General features: G+C 33.4%; 1 protein-coding gene across 2 annotated transcripts in view; it reads right to left on the bottom strand.

Annotated features, from left to right (window-relative positions):
• Window positions 1-21,542, bottom strand: part of LOC123714017 (5'-3' exoribonuclease 1) — a 40,833-nt gene that overhangs the window by 15,585 nt on the left and 3,706 nt on the right. For both annotated transcript variants that reach the window (XM_045668011.1, XM_045668012.1), the window contains exons 7-23: window positions 20,828-20,988; window positions 19,948-20,052; window positions 18,594-18,645; window positions 16,874-16,955; window positions 16,033-16,225; window positions 14,670-14,843; window positions 14,471-14,582; window positions 12,896-13,071; window positions 12,593-12,762; window positions 11,423-11,563; window positions 10,663-10,730; window positions 6,965-7,179; window positions 5,958-6,087; window positions 5,302-5,429; window positions 2,931-3,112; window positions 2,035-2,230; window positions 1,193-1,384 (exon numbers count right to left, since the gene is read on the bottom strand). In XM_045668011.1, coding sequence (XP_045523967.1) covers window positions 1,193-1,384; window positions 2,035-2,230; window positions 2,931-3,112; window positions 5,302-5,429; window positions 5,958-6,087; window positions 6,965-7,179; window positions 10,663-10,730; window positions 11,423-11,563; window positions 12,593-12,762; window positions 12,896-13,071; window positions 14,471-14,582; window positions 14,670-14,843; window positions 16,033-16,225; window positions 16,874-16,955; window positions 18,594-18,645; window positions 19,948-20,052; window positions 20,828-20,988 — 2,477 coding nt within the window. The remainder of the gene's footprint in view (window positions 1-1,192; window positions 1,385-2,034; window positions 2,231-2,930; window positions 3,113-5,301; window positions 5,430-5,957; window positions 6,088-6,964; window positions 7,180-10,662; window positions 10,731-11,422; window positions 11,564-12,592; window positions 12,763-12,895; window positions 13,072-14,470; window positions 14,583-14,669; window positions 14,844-16,032; window positions 16,226-16,873; window positions 16,956-18,593; window positions 18,646-19,947; window positions 20,053-20,827; window positions 20,989-21,542) is intronic.

Below are 21,542 nucleotides of genomic sequence, written 5' to 3'. Positions count from 1 at the left end.
CATATCAAGTCTTCAAAAGTTATGTATAATTGTTATCAAACATATGGTCGCTCGCTCACGGTACACGGCCTTGCATTAAAAAATTTATTCACTTTCCTCTTGAAAGCATTACACGGCAGTGATCTATAACTTCTAGGAAGCTGAATAACTAGATAGATTATTTGAATACATACGAGCATTATTATCAATTTAAAACAGTTTCATAACTTCTAAAAATAATATTTTCGTTTAAAACTATCTAATAAAAGGTTGGTTTTGGGATTTCCCAGTTGAAGTGACCATTGCAAAACTTTATTATTTTAAAATCACTTTAAAACTTTGCTACACCCCTGCTGCCTAGCTTTTCGGCCATCTATTGCCTGATAGGTTACTATCTAGGGGTCCTACGTATAAATAAAGAAAAATCGTAACCTAAAACCGTAATATATATCGGATACTTATGTATTTTGTAGGATTTAAATCTCCTAACATCTCTTTTTTGCACCTTTGCATAGAAAATAAAAAAGAATAATGAATATTTAACAAAAACATAAATCTCAAAGCACGCCAAACGTCTCTTAAAGGCGTTAATTGTGCGCCACTCACGCCAACTCGTTAAGATTTTAGCAAAATTTTATAAACATCTTGGAGCTACTTTAAAGATTTATAAACAAAGGTATACAAATAATACAATATTGTTACGAACATGCATTGACTGGAATGTTTCTAGATTTTACTACAAGTTTCGGTCGTCGCTAATTTATATAAAACTGGGTAATTTTTAATTCCACAAAACATGCTCACGCTCAAGCGTCAAAATATTCTTCCTGTAATTCCTGCGACCTTATGGCAAGGATAATTATTCATATATATAAAGAAATAATTATATTTCTTAGATTTGTCTTTTCCATACACTAACAAACAATGAAATGAAACATCACATAATTTATCATTAATGCTAGTTTTGGCTTGTCATTTAAATTTTAATTCTAACATTTTTTGGTTAGAACGTATTGGATTATAAAGAAAAAGTGATTGTATCCCAGTATAACATACTCTAAATCTTGTTTATTTTAATACATATTTCAGCAACACATTTAAGTTTAATTCATCATATATATACATTATTTCTCTATAAATTTGACGATAAAATGAACACAAAAAGACGTTTTCTATAGGATTATTAAAAATATAAGTTTCAAAATATACAAACCTGATACGTAGGTTGAGCGTTCATTTTATCCGATAGCCGCACAGTATTGCCATCAGTTGGTTGATAGATCGCTGTTACTGTGCCTTTAGCCCCAAGCGGCACAGTTATATTACGAGCAACACATACTATGCGGTCGTACATTTTGTAGTCAGCATGTGAATCCGGCGCTATGTTGCCCTCGTGCAATTCCGGCTTAAAAAAAACTAATATATCACCTACATGCTAAATTTGATTATGATATTTTCCTGCCTTGCAACACTGTAATCATTACAACAATAGCGACACCTAAATTATTATTTTAATCGTTACAAAAATGACGTAATGTAAGGCATATGTACTCACAACGGATCTATTTAGAGTCTAAGTGAGGAAACTGAGTCCACAAACCATACCATACCAACTAGGCATATGATTATGGTAACTTAAAATAGTATACATTAATCTGGCTCGAAGGACCATTTTCGTTTGGATACACAACTAAGGGTAACGTAACACGTGATAGGCATGGGATAGTTTTAAATAGACTAATTCTTGTATACAGCTTTTGTTAATTCCCAACCGAAAAACTAATTTTTATTAATTTGTTATTTGATTCCAAAAAGCCAACTGTTTTACGACCACAAATAATATAGTTTGTCTAGCTAAAGTTTGGCTGGATTTTTGTTTATATGCAAAATGAAAACTTGCTCCTATGGAGAACGTAAACATCGTAAGGAAATTATCATTTCCAAAACGGACAAGCTAAGATAAGGCTGATCATCCACGTGCCAAGAAAAGAAAAATCAAAGAATCAGATGCAATCAGGCCAAGGACGATATACGGTTGTAACATCTTTAACTCACCTTATACAATACATTCCACTTGACACTCAAATTAACAGTTTTTTGACTGCTCATCTCTTTCAGCTGTCTCTCTAAATTGTTCCAAATAGCTTTCATCTCCTCCGGCTCTAGAGCTTCGGAACCACACTGTCTGCGTGCTGCACCGTTATGGGGTTGCGTTTTCAGCCATTTTTGGACTTCTTGAGGTTTACTTTGACTAATAACATAACAATGTTCTTGAACAAACTTCATAAAATATTTAAGCTGTTTTAACTGGATTTGGAGTTACCTGTTCGTTGAAGCCTTAGCCTTTTGAGTTGCCTTTCAGCAATTATGGGCAGATAGATAATATCTTATAAATGACCATAATAAAGTAAAGTTTTTAAGTGAGTTCAAAAAGAAGAGGTTATTGGTTAGACAAGCTTGAATATAATTTTTCTTGAACTTGAATGTCTTTCAACTTTGTAAATTTATGTATGTAGATAAATATTCTCTTCAAAAAGTCATAGAGTCGCTTAAAACTGAAGGTATTAACAAAAAGTCACAAAGAGTCGCTTAAAACTAAAGGTTTTAACAAAATAGGTTTATAGTATTGTTTTTTGTTAACATAGCTTTTACACATTAACAAAACAATTTGAAATTAGCATAATTAACAAAAAGCTATGAAAATTTAAAATTATGAAAAGAAAATTTAAAATTATGTAAATAATTATAAGTTTTTAATAATAATACATAGCTTCAATCCGTTTAAAATGTGTTTTCTTAAAATAGGTTTAGATAACTATATCTACGACGGTTATATAACCTACGTAAATATTTTTTTTTGCTATTTAGTCGATTGGAATTTAATGCCTTTTTTAACTATCACATTTAAAACATTTAGCTATGATTATATTTAGACTAGAAATAGCACATACCCCACTGCATCAGGCCACAAATCGCCTTCAAAGAATACATCCCGGTTCATTGTATAGGCAAGTTTGTCGAACAATTCTGGATATTCCCTAGCATAACTTTTCACCAACTCCACACACCGTTCCGAGTATGTCCATGAGTTTGTCACTTTACACCGGCGGGTGTAACCTGATACTTCTTGGTTCTAGAAAGCAATAGAAGAATAACAAATAAACTGACGTTTATGTACATAACATAAATATATAATATTGTTACGAGCTAGGGGATCGGATAGAAAATGCCGTAGATTTCTTCAAGGGTTTATTTCTTGAAAAATCAATGAGGAATTTATAAACACAAATTAATCGCAGAGATGCACTAATTACACACACAAAAACAATCACTTATTACTTCACTTATGCACACTTCACACAGTACTTTATCACTTGTATTCACTTTATTCGCACTTTATCGCTTCGGTGTTTCTCTCTTGTTATCGCATTCAAAACTAAAGGTGACTAGTCGCGTTTCGGCTCGCTTATAATCATAAAATATATCCCTGGGAATAATTCTAAACAATATTCGAGAACTCTCTAGGCGGGCTTGCTACTGAGTAGCGATTACACAATTCTAGAACGTCCGCACTCTTTGTCTCTTTCGCACGTAGCTCCGTCCTTGTCGTACGGCGTTCTAGAGTGCTCGGTCTAGTTTCGAGAAAGTTCTGATCTTCTCTCTCTCTCTCTCTCGTATCATTTTGTCCTTGTCTCACACCAAAGTTTGGTCTAGAATATTCCTTCATCAAAGGGGTATACCTAGGCCTGAAAACGGGTCTCCTGAAAACCGAACCTGCACCACTCTACTACACATGTTTTGAAACCGACTGAAAAAAGGTTTCAGCTTCCTGAAAACTAGGGTAACATTATGGAAATTACAATTTTCTAATATGTGATTGACCCTCTCCTGAAACGGTCAGAAATCATATTACAGCCTGCTGAAAAGTTCCCTAACTAGTGGAAAAATCTAGAAACATTGCAGTCGACCCGTCTTCGTAACAATATGGACATTTAAAAAGTTGGATACATAAAAAAAAACTAATTACAAAACATATGAAGCATCGTATGATGATAGTGTGAATATGACAAGGGCCACGAAACTAAGGGACATAACAGGACAGGACAGTCATCGCAGGGCATGGACAGGCATTTTAGTGGGTGTGTTGCAGGGGTTTGCGGAAGGAATACGATCTCATTTTAAACAAATGAATTCGTAACCGAGGAAAGACCTCCATCGGGAGTCGATTCCACAGTTCGCAGAAGGATTTAAAACACTATGGATATTGTGATTGAGTAAATTATATTGATTCATAGTCAAAGACAAAAATTATTCATTCATATAGGTAACACAACGTCAAAAAAAGAAATATACATAAAATGCTTCTAATTTTACATTTACCGCCAGTTCTTAAATCAAGGGCGTAGAACAGAAGAGAAGAACTGGCAATAATCACTCCGCCACTCTTTTTAATCACCAAGTTTTTTTGTTTTACACAACGTTTGGTTGCAGCTCCATTACACGATATAGCTCTTAAATATAAAAAAATCAAAACCGGCAACCGAATGGACTAGCCGAAAAGGAATATATATATATAGACCAATAGTGTTATGGGTCGAAGATATTGAAAGGGTTACTGGCACAAATTGGATTGGCAAAAAATAAAAAAGGGTGAAAAAAGTTGGAGAAAGTCTTATAGTAACACAATTGTATTTACATTTATTTTAGTTCATCCCACTACCACCAATTTGAACGTTTTACACTATAAAATACCTATTCAGTATTAGTTTAAACATATGTACTCCCATCCTTATTTATTAACTCCACGGACGTTAGGTACTTTTTCAGATGACGTTTAAATGCAATACAATTTGAGTATTGCAACGTATACGTCTTTAACACGAGCAATACGTTAAATCAAATAGTCATCTCTGAGCAACACTGTATATATGGAATAAGGATAGTGTTGACAAATAGATAGCCCGATAAGAATAAGTCTCGCAAATAAGTTAATGTTCATGAACATACATATTAGAAATTAATTTAAACCGTTCAGTACACAAAATGTATAGACAATGGATGTGTTTGAGGCGTCAAAACTGACATCGTATTGACACTGACATTATGCAGACGAATGCTTGACATAACATAACATGCTTAACTAATCAATGCTAACATAGCAAACTAAGACCAAATTATTACTAACTAAAACTATATATTGATATAATCTTCTAAAATCATGACAAACGTCTTTGTGACTGAAGAGCCACAGCATAGCACATATTAAATTAACAACTTAAAAAGTTTTAAATACAGAATAAACAAATAGATAAAAAAAAATACCTTTTTATTAAACTTAAGATTGAGTCCAATATTGATCTTTGACTGTGTCTCCGTTGGTAAGTCATTCCGTACTCCCGAAATCACGAGAATCGATCCTGTTATGCGCGAGAGCATTTGTGCAGATATACCTGAAGAGCAAAAAAAACTATACTATGCAAGATTTACTTCAATTTGACAGACTCGAAATGGTTAATAATGTTTCTACTCACACACGTCAATTGCGTTATAGAGCTTTATTGGTTTATTTTTTCAGAATTTATAACACGCTGCAAGTAACAATTACTGTTAATTTTTTTAAATTAAATGCATTTTGCAGTGTTGGCCGAGTGGCTTCTGCGTGCGACTATAATCCCTGGGGTTGTTCGATCCACGACTGTGTGAAAAAAGACCGGCTTGCCTTAGACCCAAGAAGTTGACGGAGAACCCACAGATAGACAAGTGATCACGAAATAGATAGAGAAATTTGAGGCCCAGACCTAAAATGGACGTAGTGTCACTGATTTTTTTATTTAATTTTTTTTCCACCGGAATATTGCGACTAACATTGTTTAAGCAACTGAAGTTTAGTTTAAGCTTATATTAAGTTTCACAGCAAGGCCCGTGAATCATAAATACTAAAAGCATTGATATTTTCAGAGTATTTCTTCTATACATACCACAAGCAGCAGCGGCGTGATTAGCGGAGCGATAAGCGCAAGCGGCGGCTTGAGCCCGTGGCACGGGTTCTGTGGCCTCTCGTACGCACACCTTGATACGCCCGCTACGAGCCGCGTCCGCATTTACCACCTGGACGAATTTCAGAGTATTTTTCCTTATTTAGGTAAATCGGTAGATTTTAAGTTCAATTCATAAATGATGACAAAAGTATGATTTTTTCATAGATCAAATATATTTAGTACATTAAAAAAATTATATAATTTAAGCCTGAATATTACAAATTGCGAGCCTAGAAGACTAAATATGTATTGTTAAGTTCTTATGAAAATAAAAATTTTATTTTGTAATGAGAATGAGGTTCTTTAAACAAAAATAGCTTTTTTAGCTATATATATATATATATATATGTGTGTGTGTGTGTGTGTTACACAGTCAGTGCGCACGTCCGGCGCAGGCGCCGATCAGAGAGCTATTGAAGTCTGAACTTAACGATCGATTCTACGCACTACTGACAAATTGACTTTAACACATTGACAACTTACAACCTGTAAGATTTCGTGATGTTGCCATTCTAATAAAACGAATGGCATTGCGTGATGTTGCCATACATAAATATATATACGATACCATTTTTTACCTACCTTAACGGAACCGACTCTTGTATCAACAAAATCAAATAAACAGCCAGTGAAAAGCATTTAACAGTGATAGCACAATTTCAACCTACCAACAACTATACAAACTACAAACAATTTTTATATGCAAGTTAAAAAAATATATTTTGCATAACAGTAAAATGACAAATTTTTCACACAAAACGAACTTAAACACATTTAAATTTGTCAACTTTACATGTCTAAAATCACTTTAAAGAACTCTTTCGTCTCTTTCTCTTAAATTCTATTTACGCCGCAATAAAACGAGACCGAGTACTTTAGTTAAACAATTACAATGTGATTATGTTAAGTTCTTTTCATCAAACTTTAACATTTAAATAATTTATTACCGTTGCAAGACATCCATAGTACTGTCCCTGCGTCAATAGGAACACGGAATCTCCCGTGGGGTAGGCCTCCGTCGGAGTGAGATATTTAGCAGGAGGTTTCAGCTCTGAAGCCTTGGCATTAGCCACTATAGCCTGAAAGGCGTACCCACAAGGTGTATCGCACCACTCCTCCTCCATAGCCATGCGGACGTTGTCTCGAATTACGTATTTATAACCTAAAATTGATAAGAAAATATAATAGAATCAAATCACTTTTTTTTAATGTACTTAAGTGTAATATTAAATAAAAGATTTATTCAGATAAAGAGAAGAACCGAAGATTTCTATTACTCCTTTTAATCGGCAAGTTAAAACAATAAAATTATTTCTTTGCATTAACATAGCGATTCAAATACGAATAAAAAGATCAATAACTATTTAATAGGCTTGATTTTAACCTTTTGTCTCTCAATAAAGAGAAAACTAACTATGTATGTTTCAGAATTTCTGATCGAACTCAACCACCTAATGATTTTGAAATTAAAATACATCACTGCGATATGCAGAGACAGTAACTGTCCGTGTCTTCCAATAGCAAAAGTTAGCTCTATCAAATATTTGGGCATTCATATAGACGAGCGACTATCATGGTATCCCCAGATAGAGTCCATGACTGGTAGATTAAGGAAACTAACATATATTTTTAAAATTTTGCGACACATTAAATCGGATATAATACTTAAAATAATTTACATAGCACTTGTTCAGTCCGTACTGACATATTGCATAAACATATGGGGAACAAATTTTTTTTGGAATTGGAACGGGGACATAGGGCTCTATTAAAGGTCATGCTGTTCCGGCCATACAGATTCCCATCGGAAGAGCTTTGTCATCTCAGCCAATTACTTTCCGTTAGGAAGCTGTATGTCCTGAGTCTAATTTTAAAATCACACAGAGCGCTACCATTTGAAAGTAGGCTGTTCTTAAAAAGAAATAGGGATGTTGTCGTCGGTCAGACCGTTAGGACTGACTTTGCGAGACGCAATATGCAAGCAGACTACATCTATAATAAATTAAATAGGCTGCTTAAAATCTACCCGCTCACCGTCTACAATCTAAAAATACGACTAAAAAACTGGCTCATGAACATACCCTACGCAGAGTTGGAGCTTCTTCTGGGGCCTAGTATGTAGTACAGACTTTATTCATTCACTCACTGACTCACTCACTCACTCACACACTCACTTATGCACTCCAGTGTGTTGATAACAGTTAAAAATCAATAACAAAAAAAGAAAAAAAAAGTTAATAGAAGATGTAACTAAATTATATATAAATTAAATATTTTAAGGAATGTATAACTAAGTTTGTTATGAAAGAGCTGGAAACCCTGACACAGGTATATTTTTTACTTAAAAAGGTTCCCAAATCTTAGACATTGTAATGAAATTGAACTTAAAATGAATAAACATATTTTATTATTATATTATTATTATTATAATAGACTGCCTCCGCAAGTGCAGAGTTTGTGCCTTTAAGAGTCGTTTCGCATGATTCACGACTGTTATAATATGTTTATGTTTTTTCTTTAAATGTATTTTACATAAATCTATAATAAAATCATAATATGTTGCATTACAAAACGCTGTGGTACCCATAGCAGTCGTGTTTAGGACACCACAAATGCATATAAAGTTTTTCTATTTACTTTTTATGTTATATAACGTTAGACCATCCAATAACTGACTTGGTAGTTCATTTACTAGCCGCGGTAGCAAACACATGAACATTGTCTCGCCATGTACGTTGCATGCTCTCGAGCCGAACACGTGTTACCGCTCGGGTCTGTACGTCATGGCTCAACTCGATCGTTCGTGTTATGTCGAAAAATATTTCTTCTCTTTTTGTCGTGTTCTGTGCTTTTAATAGTCGATGCAAGGTGCAGTAACGTATACAAATGTTTCCGTGTATTCTAAGTTGTAACAGATTACAGACAGAATGTCAGTTGATACGGTTGAAACAGAAAACATAAATTTAAAAATAGTCTTTTCTTGACGAAATTAGCAGCTCTGTCATCAAAATTAGCTTATGGAAAGTATTAGAAAAAGTACGTTGTATGAATGAGAGAATCAATAAATCTTTAAGAACAACTATTTTTAAATACAGTAGAACTCGTTTAAGACGATCACGCTTAATACTGTTACGAAGACGGGTCGACTGCAATGTTTCTAGACTTTTCCACTAGTTAGAGAACTTTTCAGCAGGCTGTAATATGATTTTTGACCGTTTCAGGAGAGGGTTAATCACATATTAGAAAATTGTAATTTCCATAATGTTACCCTAGTTTTCAGGAAGCTGAAACCTTTTTTCAGTCGGTTTCAGAATATGTGTAGTAGAGTGGTGCAGTTTTCAGGGGACCCGTTTTCAGGCGTTTTCAGGTCTAGGTATACCCCTTTGATGAAGGAATATTCTAGACCAAACTTTCTAGGTGTGAGACAAGGACGAAATGATACGAGAGAGAGAGAGAGAAGATCAGAGCTTTCTCGAAACTACACTGAGCACTCTAGAACGCCGTACGACAAGGACGGAGCAACGTGCGAAAGAGACAAAGAGTGCGGACGTTCTAGAATTGTGAAATCGCTACTCAGTAGCAAGCCCGCCTAGAAAGTTCTCGAATATTGTTTAGAATTATTCCCAGGGATATATAAGCGAGCCGAAACGCGACTAGTCGCCTTTTAGTTTTGAATGCGATGACACGAGAGGAACACCGAAGCGATAAAGTGAATACAAGTGATAAAGTACTGTGTGAAGTGTGCATAAGTGGAGTAATTAGTGACTGTGTTTTTGTGTGTTATTAGTGCATCTCTGCAATTAATTTATGCCCATAAATTCCTCATTGATTTATCAAGAAATAAACCTTTGAAGAAATCTACGGCATTTTCTATCCAATCCCCTAGCTCGTAACAATACGATTTCACGCATAATACGCCACTTTACGCCAGTCTCTGCAACTTGAGACATATTTTCATACATTTCTTGACGCTTAATACTATTCGTCATCCCGCTTAAAACGCCCGAACCCTCACGTCGCGTTGAAATAAGAAGAACCCGAGATGCTGCAGGGTTTTCCTGGATATTAACCCATTGATGACAATGTAGCACCGTACGAAATTCAATCAATTGATATCTTATTGAGAATAACATACAAAACGAGGCCCTAAATGATAATGATGAAGACGAAGATGAGTCAACTCCGGTTTTGTCACACGCCCAGGCATCATCAGCTGTTAATGATTGAAGACGCTATGTAGCTTCTCTTTCTTTCAAAGAAAATCTTTAAATTGCTAATGCATCAAAATCTTTCTGACAATCCAAAACAAGAATATTTTTTAAATAATGTAATTATAATTACACTACGTATATAATGTAATTTATAAATGTATAATTTAATACCTATATATACCAAAATTAGTATATTAATATGTAGTACGTATTATTTTCCCTTATATATAGTTTTTGGTAGGGTCCCTGAGGAATCGTTATAAACGGGTTTTACTATAATTACATACAAAGGATTACTGAAGGCATTAAGATAAGTAAAATAATATGCGTTTATTAAGATATTGTTGATAAAGGATATTAATTAAACTGTAGTTTGATATATAAGGAGCAGGAATTACATGTAAATTTTATTGTATATGTAACTTCATACAAACCTTTTAAGTTTTTGGCATGCACGATCACAGTGACGTCACCGAGTTCTATTCCTAGACGATTCATATTACTGAAAAAAAAAAACTTTTTTTAGTACAAGTTGATTACGTCGAACCTTAAGTATGACATCTGTTTGTGTTAGTTTTTGACATTGTAAATACAATTGTATAAATTCGTATTATTGTTAACTTAATTATTTAATTAAAAAAATCTTTAAACATTGTATTTACACGACTTTTTAATGTCGTAGTCGTGAAGAGGCAGACAGGATATACCAACGTTCCCGAGAGCCTAGCCTTAAAAATAAGCTTTAACAATCTGGACTGTGAAATAAAAAAAAATGAACACACCTATATGTCATCTAGGGATCGAAACACCTATCTACTGATACGATAGCGATGCTTATACTTAAATCAACGATACAGATATATCAGCAAACGAAAAGTATCGCTGACATATAGGAATCCGTATCTAATACAACCAAACCAACACACAAAAAATTTCATCATAACCGTTCCAGCCGTTTCGGAGTTTAACTACGGACGCACTGAAGATTTTTATACAAATATAAACAGCCAAATTGTATCGTTTTAATCTGTCCCATTTCATCACAGCGTAAACACAATTAATCAGAAAGAGACGAATAAATCTTCATTATTTTTACATATTATTATTATTATATACTACTAATAAATATATTAGTAGAATATGTAATTTTTATTAGTTAATTGTTCTACTAAAGAGCAGAAAAGCAATACTTACTGTTCAATAATAGTAGACCGCTCAGAGATCCATTGTTTGTGAAGGTTTCCCGTATTTTGTTCCGTCGAGTAATGAAGACCTATTGGGGTTTGTGCGTCGTTGTGATGCAGACGAGCTTTCTCATTTGATACGGATATTACTCTGAAATAAACAATTATTAAAAATGTATAACTAAAACAAACCAGTGGCGCATCGTTGGTTTTTTTTTTCTATGAAAAATAACGTGAGTAAATCGCCTTACCTTATGACTTGACCCAAATGTTTACGTCATGTGCCAGACACAGAAAGCTGATCGCCTATTAGATTATACAATAATTGTGAAACAAACACAGAAATCTGAGGCCCAGACCTAAACAGGTTGTAGCGCCATTGATTTATTGTTATATGAGGCTCATTAGTCTCATATATACCCTCGTACAAATGAAATTCACTTTGTACTTATCCAAGCGTATTGTATAGAGTGTTTCCCTATTTATCCTAGGTATGGCGAGATTTGACAGCTATGTCTTAGAAGAGCGCACCCTATAGCAGTGATCCTATATAGGATTGTTACAGGTGGGTTCAGTGGATATAATGTTCAGGTTCTACGGGTGCCAAGCAAGAATCTGAGGTGGAAGTGACAACTTGGTTTGCTAGATGCAGCACACGGGAGCGATACATACAATTAGTTAGATTTCTACTTTAATTTCATTTGTATTTTTTATACGCTGTTGTGTACATAAATAAATATCAAGGCATGTATTTATTTAAAAAATATTAAAATAATTTTGAAGCGAATCTTCTTTATCGGCATTGGAAAATAAATTACCGTCACATTTTCCGGTTGCGCGTCACATTTTTGCGTTACACGTTTTCTTGTACTTGTCACGGTTGATTTGAAGAGATTCGAAGCCATTAATAACAAAAATATATACTAACGATAACAATGATAGTAATAATTCTATTACAATTAATGAAATTCTGTTATAATCTTAGTAGTAATAAGGTAAAATGAAATAATGATGTCTATGATAATAAAAGCCTTTTGTTAAAATTTATCTAATTTAACTTTATTTACCGAATTTCTGTAAAGTTGCATATAGTAGATAATTATTCGAAAAATAAGGTCATAAAGAAGTTTCACTTCCTACGTGTGTACACTACTACACGCAAATATTTTTCATCACTTACTTGGCTCTAGTAAGATGCGGCCAGCCAACCCATATGACCTTCCCCAGTAAACCAAGAGCCAACTCCTGAAGAGGTGGGTTTGTGTCTTCTTCGGGCAATACTTGCACTATCATGTTCTCATTGCGCGAGGGCTGGTCGAATACTTTAACCTTGCATTTTCTTAATTGTGTCTGCAATAATACACGTTTTAACCGGATTAAAGCTATTTGTACTATTATAAACTTATAATTATTTTACATAATTCATTCATTTAAAAAGACGCAACAAATATATTAATTAATTAATTAATAAAAATAATCGAACCTGATACTTCAAGTGACGCATCGTTGGGAAGCCGGGGAACAAGAGATCCCTCTGCGCATTTGGCAACATTCCTCTTTTTAGGTTCTCTTCGCTCACTTCCAGTTCTGTCCGGAATACAGCCTGTTCTATTGCATGACAGGATATTGGTGGGAAAAAGTCAGGTGCCTGCGCTGTACCTGAATATGTTAATAAACATTATAATAACTTCGACTTATATATCACTTAAGCTACTAACATAATGTCCGGAAAGATCTATGGTTTTAGGTAGCTGCAGTGTAAAATAACCCTTTTTGTGTTGGCAACACTATTACGTCATTATAGTTTCACAAATTGATCTTAATACTTCATATGACACTTAAAATGACGTTTACATATAAGAATTATTAGCATAACTGCCCGGGTTTTTCAACACAGATTATAAAGATAATTAATTAATTAAAAATCAAAAAAAGTTAATTTATTTATACTTCGTTGCAAAAATAAAAAGAAACACAAATAACACAAAACATAAAAATTACAAGGGATGCAACGGGCGGCCTTATCGCTAATTAGCGATCTCTTCCAGGCAACCCTAAATGATGAGTGCAAGAAATGAAGAACCAAATGTTATATATAATCTTCCTATATCCTTAATCTAAAAAATTAAAAATCTAACCTTACAGATTCATGAATAGCGAATAGCGATGCAAGTGCAATACAAAATAAAAGGAAACACAAAAATTACACAAGTCACGATTCACCAGGATAGGATAAGGTTAAGAAGTGTTTATACAGAAGAGTTTTTTATATATACATAATATACAAACAATTTAAGAATTTAAACTAAAGTGTAAATATATAAAAATAATCTAATCACTAGTTAAGGTGTCCTCTAACACTCTAAAACTACTTAACCGATTTAAAAAATCTTTTACTAAATCAAGCTGAGTAAGTATGAATGAACGGAATTACTAAAACAAACAAAACCTTTTGCGCTACAACATTTTTAGTTATGTGCCTCTCATTTCAGGATCATCAGTAAATCTAATAGGCAAGTAGGTGATCAGCCTTCTTTGGCTGATACACGCCGTCGTTTTTTTGTGTGTGTGGCGGACACACACAGTCCATTGGTGCACAGCCCGGGATCGAACTTTCGACCTCAGGGATGAGAGTCGCACGCTGAAGCCACTAGGCCAACACTAGCACTACTACATATATACTATATCTACTTTACAGTAGATAGATGCGAGTATAACTGCCGCCTATTAATAATATAAGGAGTTACCAACGAGATAATATTTCTTAACACCTTTTATTAGTACTTTTAATGTTTTATTTAATATAGAAAATGAAAAAAAAAATTCTCATAAACAAGGATGTACAGTTAAAAGAAAAATTGCATTTGGGGCAGCTAGTCTCAGCTTCTTTACGTACATGACGTAATAATTTCTACATAACACTTACAATTTTATAATCAAACTATTGATACACAAGAATACTTTCCGTGTGAGCACAGGTTGACAAGATTGTTAATGTATATTTGAATCGTCAATCAAAATTTGTTTTTAAGAAAATGGTTAAAGACATATAACTCACCTACAGATGTAGAACTCCAGTTATATACGAGCATAGGTCCGTGCATATTACGCTTAAGCTCTTCTTCCGTCAAACGCTGATAACAGGGCGACATCGCTGATAAGAGATTGACCTGGAAATTATAAAAAAAAAACCAAAAGATTAAAAAACATAAAAAATATTTTCAATTTTATTAATTCAGTTTTTATGAGTTCCATACCTCGTCAATAAATGGTATCAAGACAACAGCCTCCCAATCGTTCTTCTTTCCATTCAGATCTGTTTCAAAGTGTATGGGGTAGTAATGTACGATTGGTGAATCCTCATCCGTCATCAGGTCATGGAATGGAGTCGGTAGGAGATGCTTACTTGCTGCTGGTAATACTGCCAACAGCTGGAAATTTTCAGTTACTATTAGACGCGTAACGCGTTTACAGAGTACGCTCGGGTTCATCTTTAACCGTGTACTCGGGTGAGTTATTCACTCGGTCACGTGTATAGTAAAAACGTTTAACACTAAATTATTAAATTCAAAAGATAAATTAATCAAAGTAACCAGTCAAAAAAACTGCTTTAAAAAAATTTAAGAAAAATTAAGGACCAAAATTGTTCCCTAAGTTTTGTTGATTTTACTAAAGCTTTCGACACGTTATCACACAAAAGTATGACGCTACGCTACATAAAAATAATGAATTCACACAAAATATATTAAAAGCGAAAAATCAGAATAGATCGTATCTTTTTTGAGTTTCTAGATAGTAGTTCCTGAATAAAAAAAATATGTGCGTGTACTAGTGTACACACGTAAGAAGTGAAACTTCTTTATGACCTTATTTTTCGAAAAATGATCTACTCTATGGAACTTTAAAGAAATTTGTTAAATAAAGTTAAATTAGATAAATTTTAACAAAAGGCTTTTATTATGATAGACATGAATATAAATAATACAATTATTTCATTTTACCTTATTAATACTAAGATTATTACAGAATTTCATTAATTGTAATAGAATTATTACTATCATAGTTATCGTTATTATATATTTTTGTTATTAATAGCTGCTATTCTCTTCGAATCAATCGCGGTAGGGATAAGAAAACGCGTAACGGGAAAATGTGACGGTAATTTTTTTTCCAACGCCGTTACAGTTTAAAAAAAATATTTTTATTAAACGGAATTTAAAAATACGTCGAACTGACACCTTGCACCTACATATTTTAGTCAGTTAAAAATAAATATTTATATAAGTCGGAGAATGAATATTTTAAAATTCCCGCCACTCTGAAGTTAGTCGTAGGATGCGGTGTGGTATGGTAAGGTAGACTGTCAACGTTGACAATTGACAATGCCTAGTCTGTGTGATCTACCAAATGTCAGTGGCGCGACTGTTTTGTGGCAGTAAGTGAATTCTTTAGTCACTTGAGTTTCGAACGTCGCCTGCGCCGGACGTGCGCACTGACTGTGTTATAATGTCGGACGACGGTAGTAACACCAATTTTGCAATTATTAATCGCGTTGAATCTGCGACATATATAATAACAGAACATTGACACTCTCACTCACAATTATGTTTAAAAAGTTACCTGTTCAAATGGTTTAAACGGATCGCCCAACTCAAACTCAATTTTCAAATCCTTAAATCCCTTAATATCTGATATATATGGTGCGTAGTGGTGCGGATAATACCAGCACCAGGAGGGACACCCCTTATAGTAATAGAATAGGTTCCATTGTATCGCACGCACATAGCCTTCGGCTTGGTCAGCTAGTACTTCACTAAAAGTAATTCAGAATAATTCAATTTATTTAGAGCTACCCTCATCCCAAAGACGTGACCTCAGCATTAATAGAATTTTCTATGTACGAAATCTTGATTCTTTGGTAAAGGTAAACATCGTGAAGAAACCGGCAGAGCCTTCTGTGTCTGATATGACACAGAAGGCTCACCTACTTGTCTATGAAATAAAATCAACGATAGGTTTGCATTTGCGCATAGCATTTTAGGGCCTTTGAGTTATATTTAAAACCTACTACAAAAACATAACAACTTCCCTTTTTTTATAGAAAAGACGGGCACGGCGTCAGGAGCCAACTTAATGTTAAGTCATAGTGCCCATGGACACTCTCAATATCAGAGGGCTCGCGAGAGCGTTGCCGGATTTTTAAGAATTGGACTACATCAGACATTAAATGCTTCAATACCCATATTAAACTACTTTGATGAAACTTGCCACTATCTCAATAGAAACATACCAAATATTTAATTTAAAAAAGGAGTTTTGTGCCCGAGAAATTTGTGGACAAACATACACTTACAAATTTAAGATTAAACTTGGTAGATTATTAAATTCTAACAATATCACACACACTGATAATCGTTATAAATAAAGACGGTTAAAAACGAGAGAATAAATAAATACTCACTCAGTAACTTTAGAATAATCCAATTTGTTCATATAATAGTCCTTTTTGTGTAATATGAACTCCATTTCAATGGTTGCCTCCTCTGAAGAAAATAATAAATTTACTTACAAAACTTTATGATATATAAGAGTAATTAATGCACAGTATTAAATAAGTTTAATGTACAGTTGTACAACCCTGAGGAAGTGCGCTCGAATCCTAGCGGTACACCAATGTGTTTACGTACACATGGATGTACGTAATTACCACTCGTACTTCAGCGTACACCGTACGTAAACAGAATGAGGAAACTGGCGTTTTTGTTTGACCTAACAACGATCTGTATGTTCTGCTGATCATCACATACAGGCTGATAACTTGTCTATAAAATTATAAGAGTCAAAAAATTCATAATATGCTCATAGAATGTGTTTCTGTTGAAATTAAAAAAAAAATACACTCGAGTCATTTGCACCCATTAACAGGTAAACAACACAAAAAAAGAAAACATGATAAAAGAATAATAAATAGAATTTAAAACACACAAATCTATAATTTATTGTCAGCCAAAGCACGCCAAACGTTTCCAGTGTGTGGCTCCTGTAATATATGAATATATAAATAATTATTGTCTTTTATTAAGATAACTTTTACACATTTAATGAAAACATTCTTTCAACGGATTGACGCTATATATTATTACAAACTTATAAATATTTTACATAATTTTAAATTTTCCCCGACGTTTCGCGTGCCTTGGTCACCGTGACCACGCACGCTGTAAAGCACGCGAAACGTCAGGAAAAATGTGAAATATTTATAAGTTTATAATACATAGCGTCAATCCGTTAAAAAGTGTTTTCTTTAAATAATGATTTTTAGAGACAATAAAATGTTTGAATTTAAAACAAAATATACTAGTTACAAAGTTCAAACGCTAGACCCGTATAGGCTTTTCCGTTGTATAAGATATAATTAGGGATGTATCCAATACCGATTATCGGAATCAACGATATTTTAATTGCCGATACAATGATACTATTCAAATTTCGCGCTTTAAAAAAGTTATGTAAGCTATGCGCATCTTGTTTGATCTAGTTCGTTGCATACGAGGCACGGACTATCTATGCCCGGGGAATTCCCGCATTTTATTCAGTTTTTGGTCTCTCTCACTCCCTTGGTCCCCGCGTATAACATTTCACTAGACACTTTAGTTGGTTTTTAACTGCTATCGCGCTTAGTATTTTTTCGATACCAAATAAAATTAAATATAGAACTACAAAAATCTTATCAATGTTAATTTAAATTATTAATAGATATTTATTTTATTTTAAATTAATTATTACTCTCAATTCTTAATTTTAATAACTAAATCTTATGCAAAGTTTATGACTGTTTATATATTTTAATTAAAATTAAAAACTTTAACCAAACTTTACGTTAATTTAATTAAAATTCAATAAACGTTGGTATCGGTATCAATATTTCTATAAGAGCAATGCCGATACTCTTAGAGGCAAAAAGGCGTATCGATGCATCCCTAATTATAATTTTAAAACTAAATTATACAAGAAAATTAATTACCAAAAATCAAACTAATAAATTGCGTAGGCCCCTAAGTCTGCGTGCGAATGTTTTTGCGTATACGTGTGGGTGTGTAATTAACACGTGTGTGTGTGACTGAGTTACTTCATGCATAAGGCTTGATTGAGTTATAATAAAAACATAAATTAAAATTTACCGTCACTTGTTTCTTCATATTCATCATCATCAACTGCGACGTCGTCCAAGAACTAGAAATGATATTTATCGAGACTTAAAACACTTTTAAAACTTTAACAAAGAGAGAAAACGTTTATCGTGCGACCCAGGTTCTAAATGCGTACTGTGTATACAATATATAATACTAAACAATCACTATTAGCCGAGACTAGCTAACAGTAGTAAAACATATACCCACTTTTTTTTTATTTATACGGTCAGACTCTCTCCACACTTCACTATAAAGTCCATTGTAGGTAGCTATTGGATTATTTTTATTAAGCCTTTTCCCTTTTTGTTTACTTTAGCAAAGAATCGCTTTTGTAATTTAAAGTAAGTTTGGCAGTCCGTTGGGCTTACCTACCGTAAGTTTTTTAAACCAGTACGGAGGAAGTACCGTCATAATATTTGTAATTTTATTAATTGTATTGTATAAACAATAAAATAAAGCTAGCTCGTTATAAGCATTATAATAACTGATGAAGAAGTCTGATCACCCAATTTGTGATCAAACATATATATTTCTCCATTTTTCTAGCTGGATAGGTAATCAGCTAGAAAGCGCAGTCTAAAGTAGCCCGCCACCTTGCTTATCAATTGTTACGTGGAGACCATGACAACTTACACTTATATATATACTTATAAAACCGTTTCTTAATATTAAAGAAAATTCTTTGTAATCCTAGAGTTACTACTATACCTACGGCTCGCGTATCATGTTCTTGTACTGGTCGCGTATATACTATATCGCCCTTACAACTTTATTACTAAAATTGATTAACATATTGATATATTATACAACAGTCTTCAAACTTACAGTAACTTTGTGTATCACGCTCTTAATGAGCTTTAAGTTTCTATTTAGTTTTTAATTATTTTATTTACTTTCTAGTTTGAAATGTTTATGGTCATATATAATTGATGTGTATGTGTGTATATTTTAGGCATACATGGTGTTTTTTTTGTTGTTTTTTTTTAGTACTAGTGAATAAATATGGTTAGTCATACTAACTTATACAACTCTTTGCTATACGTCAAAAAAAATCTCACAAAATCTATATATGTTCTTTCAATATTAAATATCAATTCGAGTTAGTGAATAAGTGTAAGTGCACGTTAGTAAGTGCTAAACAGTAGTTAGTAAGTGGAAAAAATAATACACAAGAAAGTGTCTTCTCCTTAATAGAGACTGTTAGTAGTGTTGTTTGACTTATGTTAAATATCCCTTTTAGTAAATTCGGATAGATTTTAATTACTTATTAGTCTTAAGTTAGGCAAGATCGTAATGTTTAATGATGTTTTTGTGACGAGAGAGTTAAAAAAAAAGTACTTACCATTTCTTGTGTAGCGTTGATGAGAGCTTGTAACTCATCATCTGGTTTGTTTGCCTTTATATCGTCTAAGTTTACGTTGAACGTGTCATCATTGTTTGGTTTGTACTGGAATAATAATATAAATATTTCTCAAGAGGCAGTAAACAATAAAACAATACAACTAAAATTCCACTGTTTTTGTGGACCAACATAATGACACCACCACACTAGAGCAGTGATGGCCAAGTGGCTTCAGCGTGCGACTCTCGTCCCTGAGCACCAATGGATTTTCTTTCTATGTGAGCATTTAAGTTTCGCTTGAACGATTAAGGAAAACATCGTGAGGAAACCGGCTTGCCTTAGACCCAAAAAGTCGACGGCGTGGGTCAGGCACAGAAGGCTGATCACCTACTTGTCTATTAGATTAACAAATGATCATGAAACAGATACAGAAATCTGAGGCCCAGATGTAAAAAGGTTATAGCGCCACTGATTTATTTATTTTAACAAGAATAAATCTATTTATATCAATTGACACAAACACGCAAAACAAAAAAGTAGATGATGTAGTGTCTTATTGGTAACAGTCTTTTCCGGATAACCTTTTGACAAAATAGTACCCTTGTTTCTTGTTAATGTCTTCTTTCTTGCGTTGTATTAAAGGGCGTCAATGAAAGAAACAAACAAACCAATACAAACATTTAAAATTGCCACACAAAACAAACACATATTTATCTTGAATAGTTAAGACTATCCTAAAGTGATATAACTATACTTAAGATTTTATTTTTGGGTAAATTTTAGTCAAATTGAATTGATTAAATCTCCAAACTCCAAGGTTTAATAGATAGGTAGGCTTGGTAAGCACACATATATATATATAAATACAATCAAGACTTACCTCTTTTCTCTCATTAGCATTAGGCCGTCTTCCAGTTTTCATTTCAAAATATTTCAGGTCTGCATATGTATCTTGAAACTTCTCTTTATCTATTTTGGCCAACTCTTGCATGAACACTTCAAACCTAGCGAGGTTCAGGTCACCGGCTTCATTTATATATCCTGAAAAAACAATATTACAATTAAAAAATAACGTTTCTGAAATCTGTGTTATTTAAATGGATATATTTGCTTTGCTCTCTTAATTTACAGACAGAAAATAAGTTGTCAATTGCTTTAGAATGTACAGAATGATGAATTTATGAATTTGATCAATAATTAGTATATATTTTTTTTTTATATACGTGTGTCTTTACTACGACATCATGGAACATTACGATCTAGCCTAACTTAAGACTAATAAGTAATTTAAGTCTAACCTAATTTACTAAAAAGGATTGTTATCATAAGTAAGTGTCCAATAACGCTACATATAGTCTCTATTATAGGGAAGACACTCTGTTCTTGTGTTTTCATTTTTTCATTCACTGTTTAGCACTTAATATTAAAGTACACTAACACTAATTCACTAGTTCAAATGGTTTTATCCTTTTCAATCTTCTCACTAGGTCAGTGGTATCAAGGAGTCGAATATAAAAATTAAATAGTTTGTTATAAAAAAAACACGAATATTTCCTACTTTAATCTAGGTACGACTATGGGACCGTTCGAGTATA

The sequence above is a fragment of the Pieris brassicae genome, chromosome 9 (genome assembly GCF_905147105.1).
Source record: "Pieris brassicae chromosome 9, ilPieBrab1.1, whole genome shotgun sequence".
Lineage (NCBI taxonomy): Eukaryota > Metazoa > Arthropoda > Insecta > Lepidoptera > Pieridae > Pieris > Pieris brassicae.
This window is presented reverse-complemented; position numbering and strand designations above follow the sequence as displayed.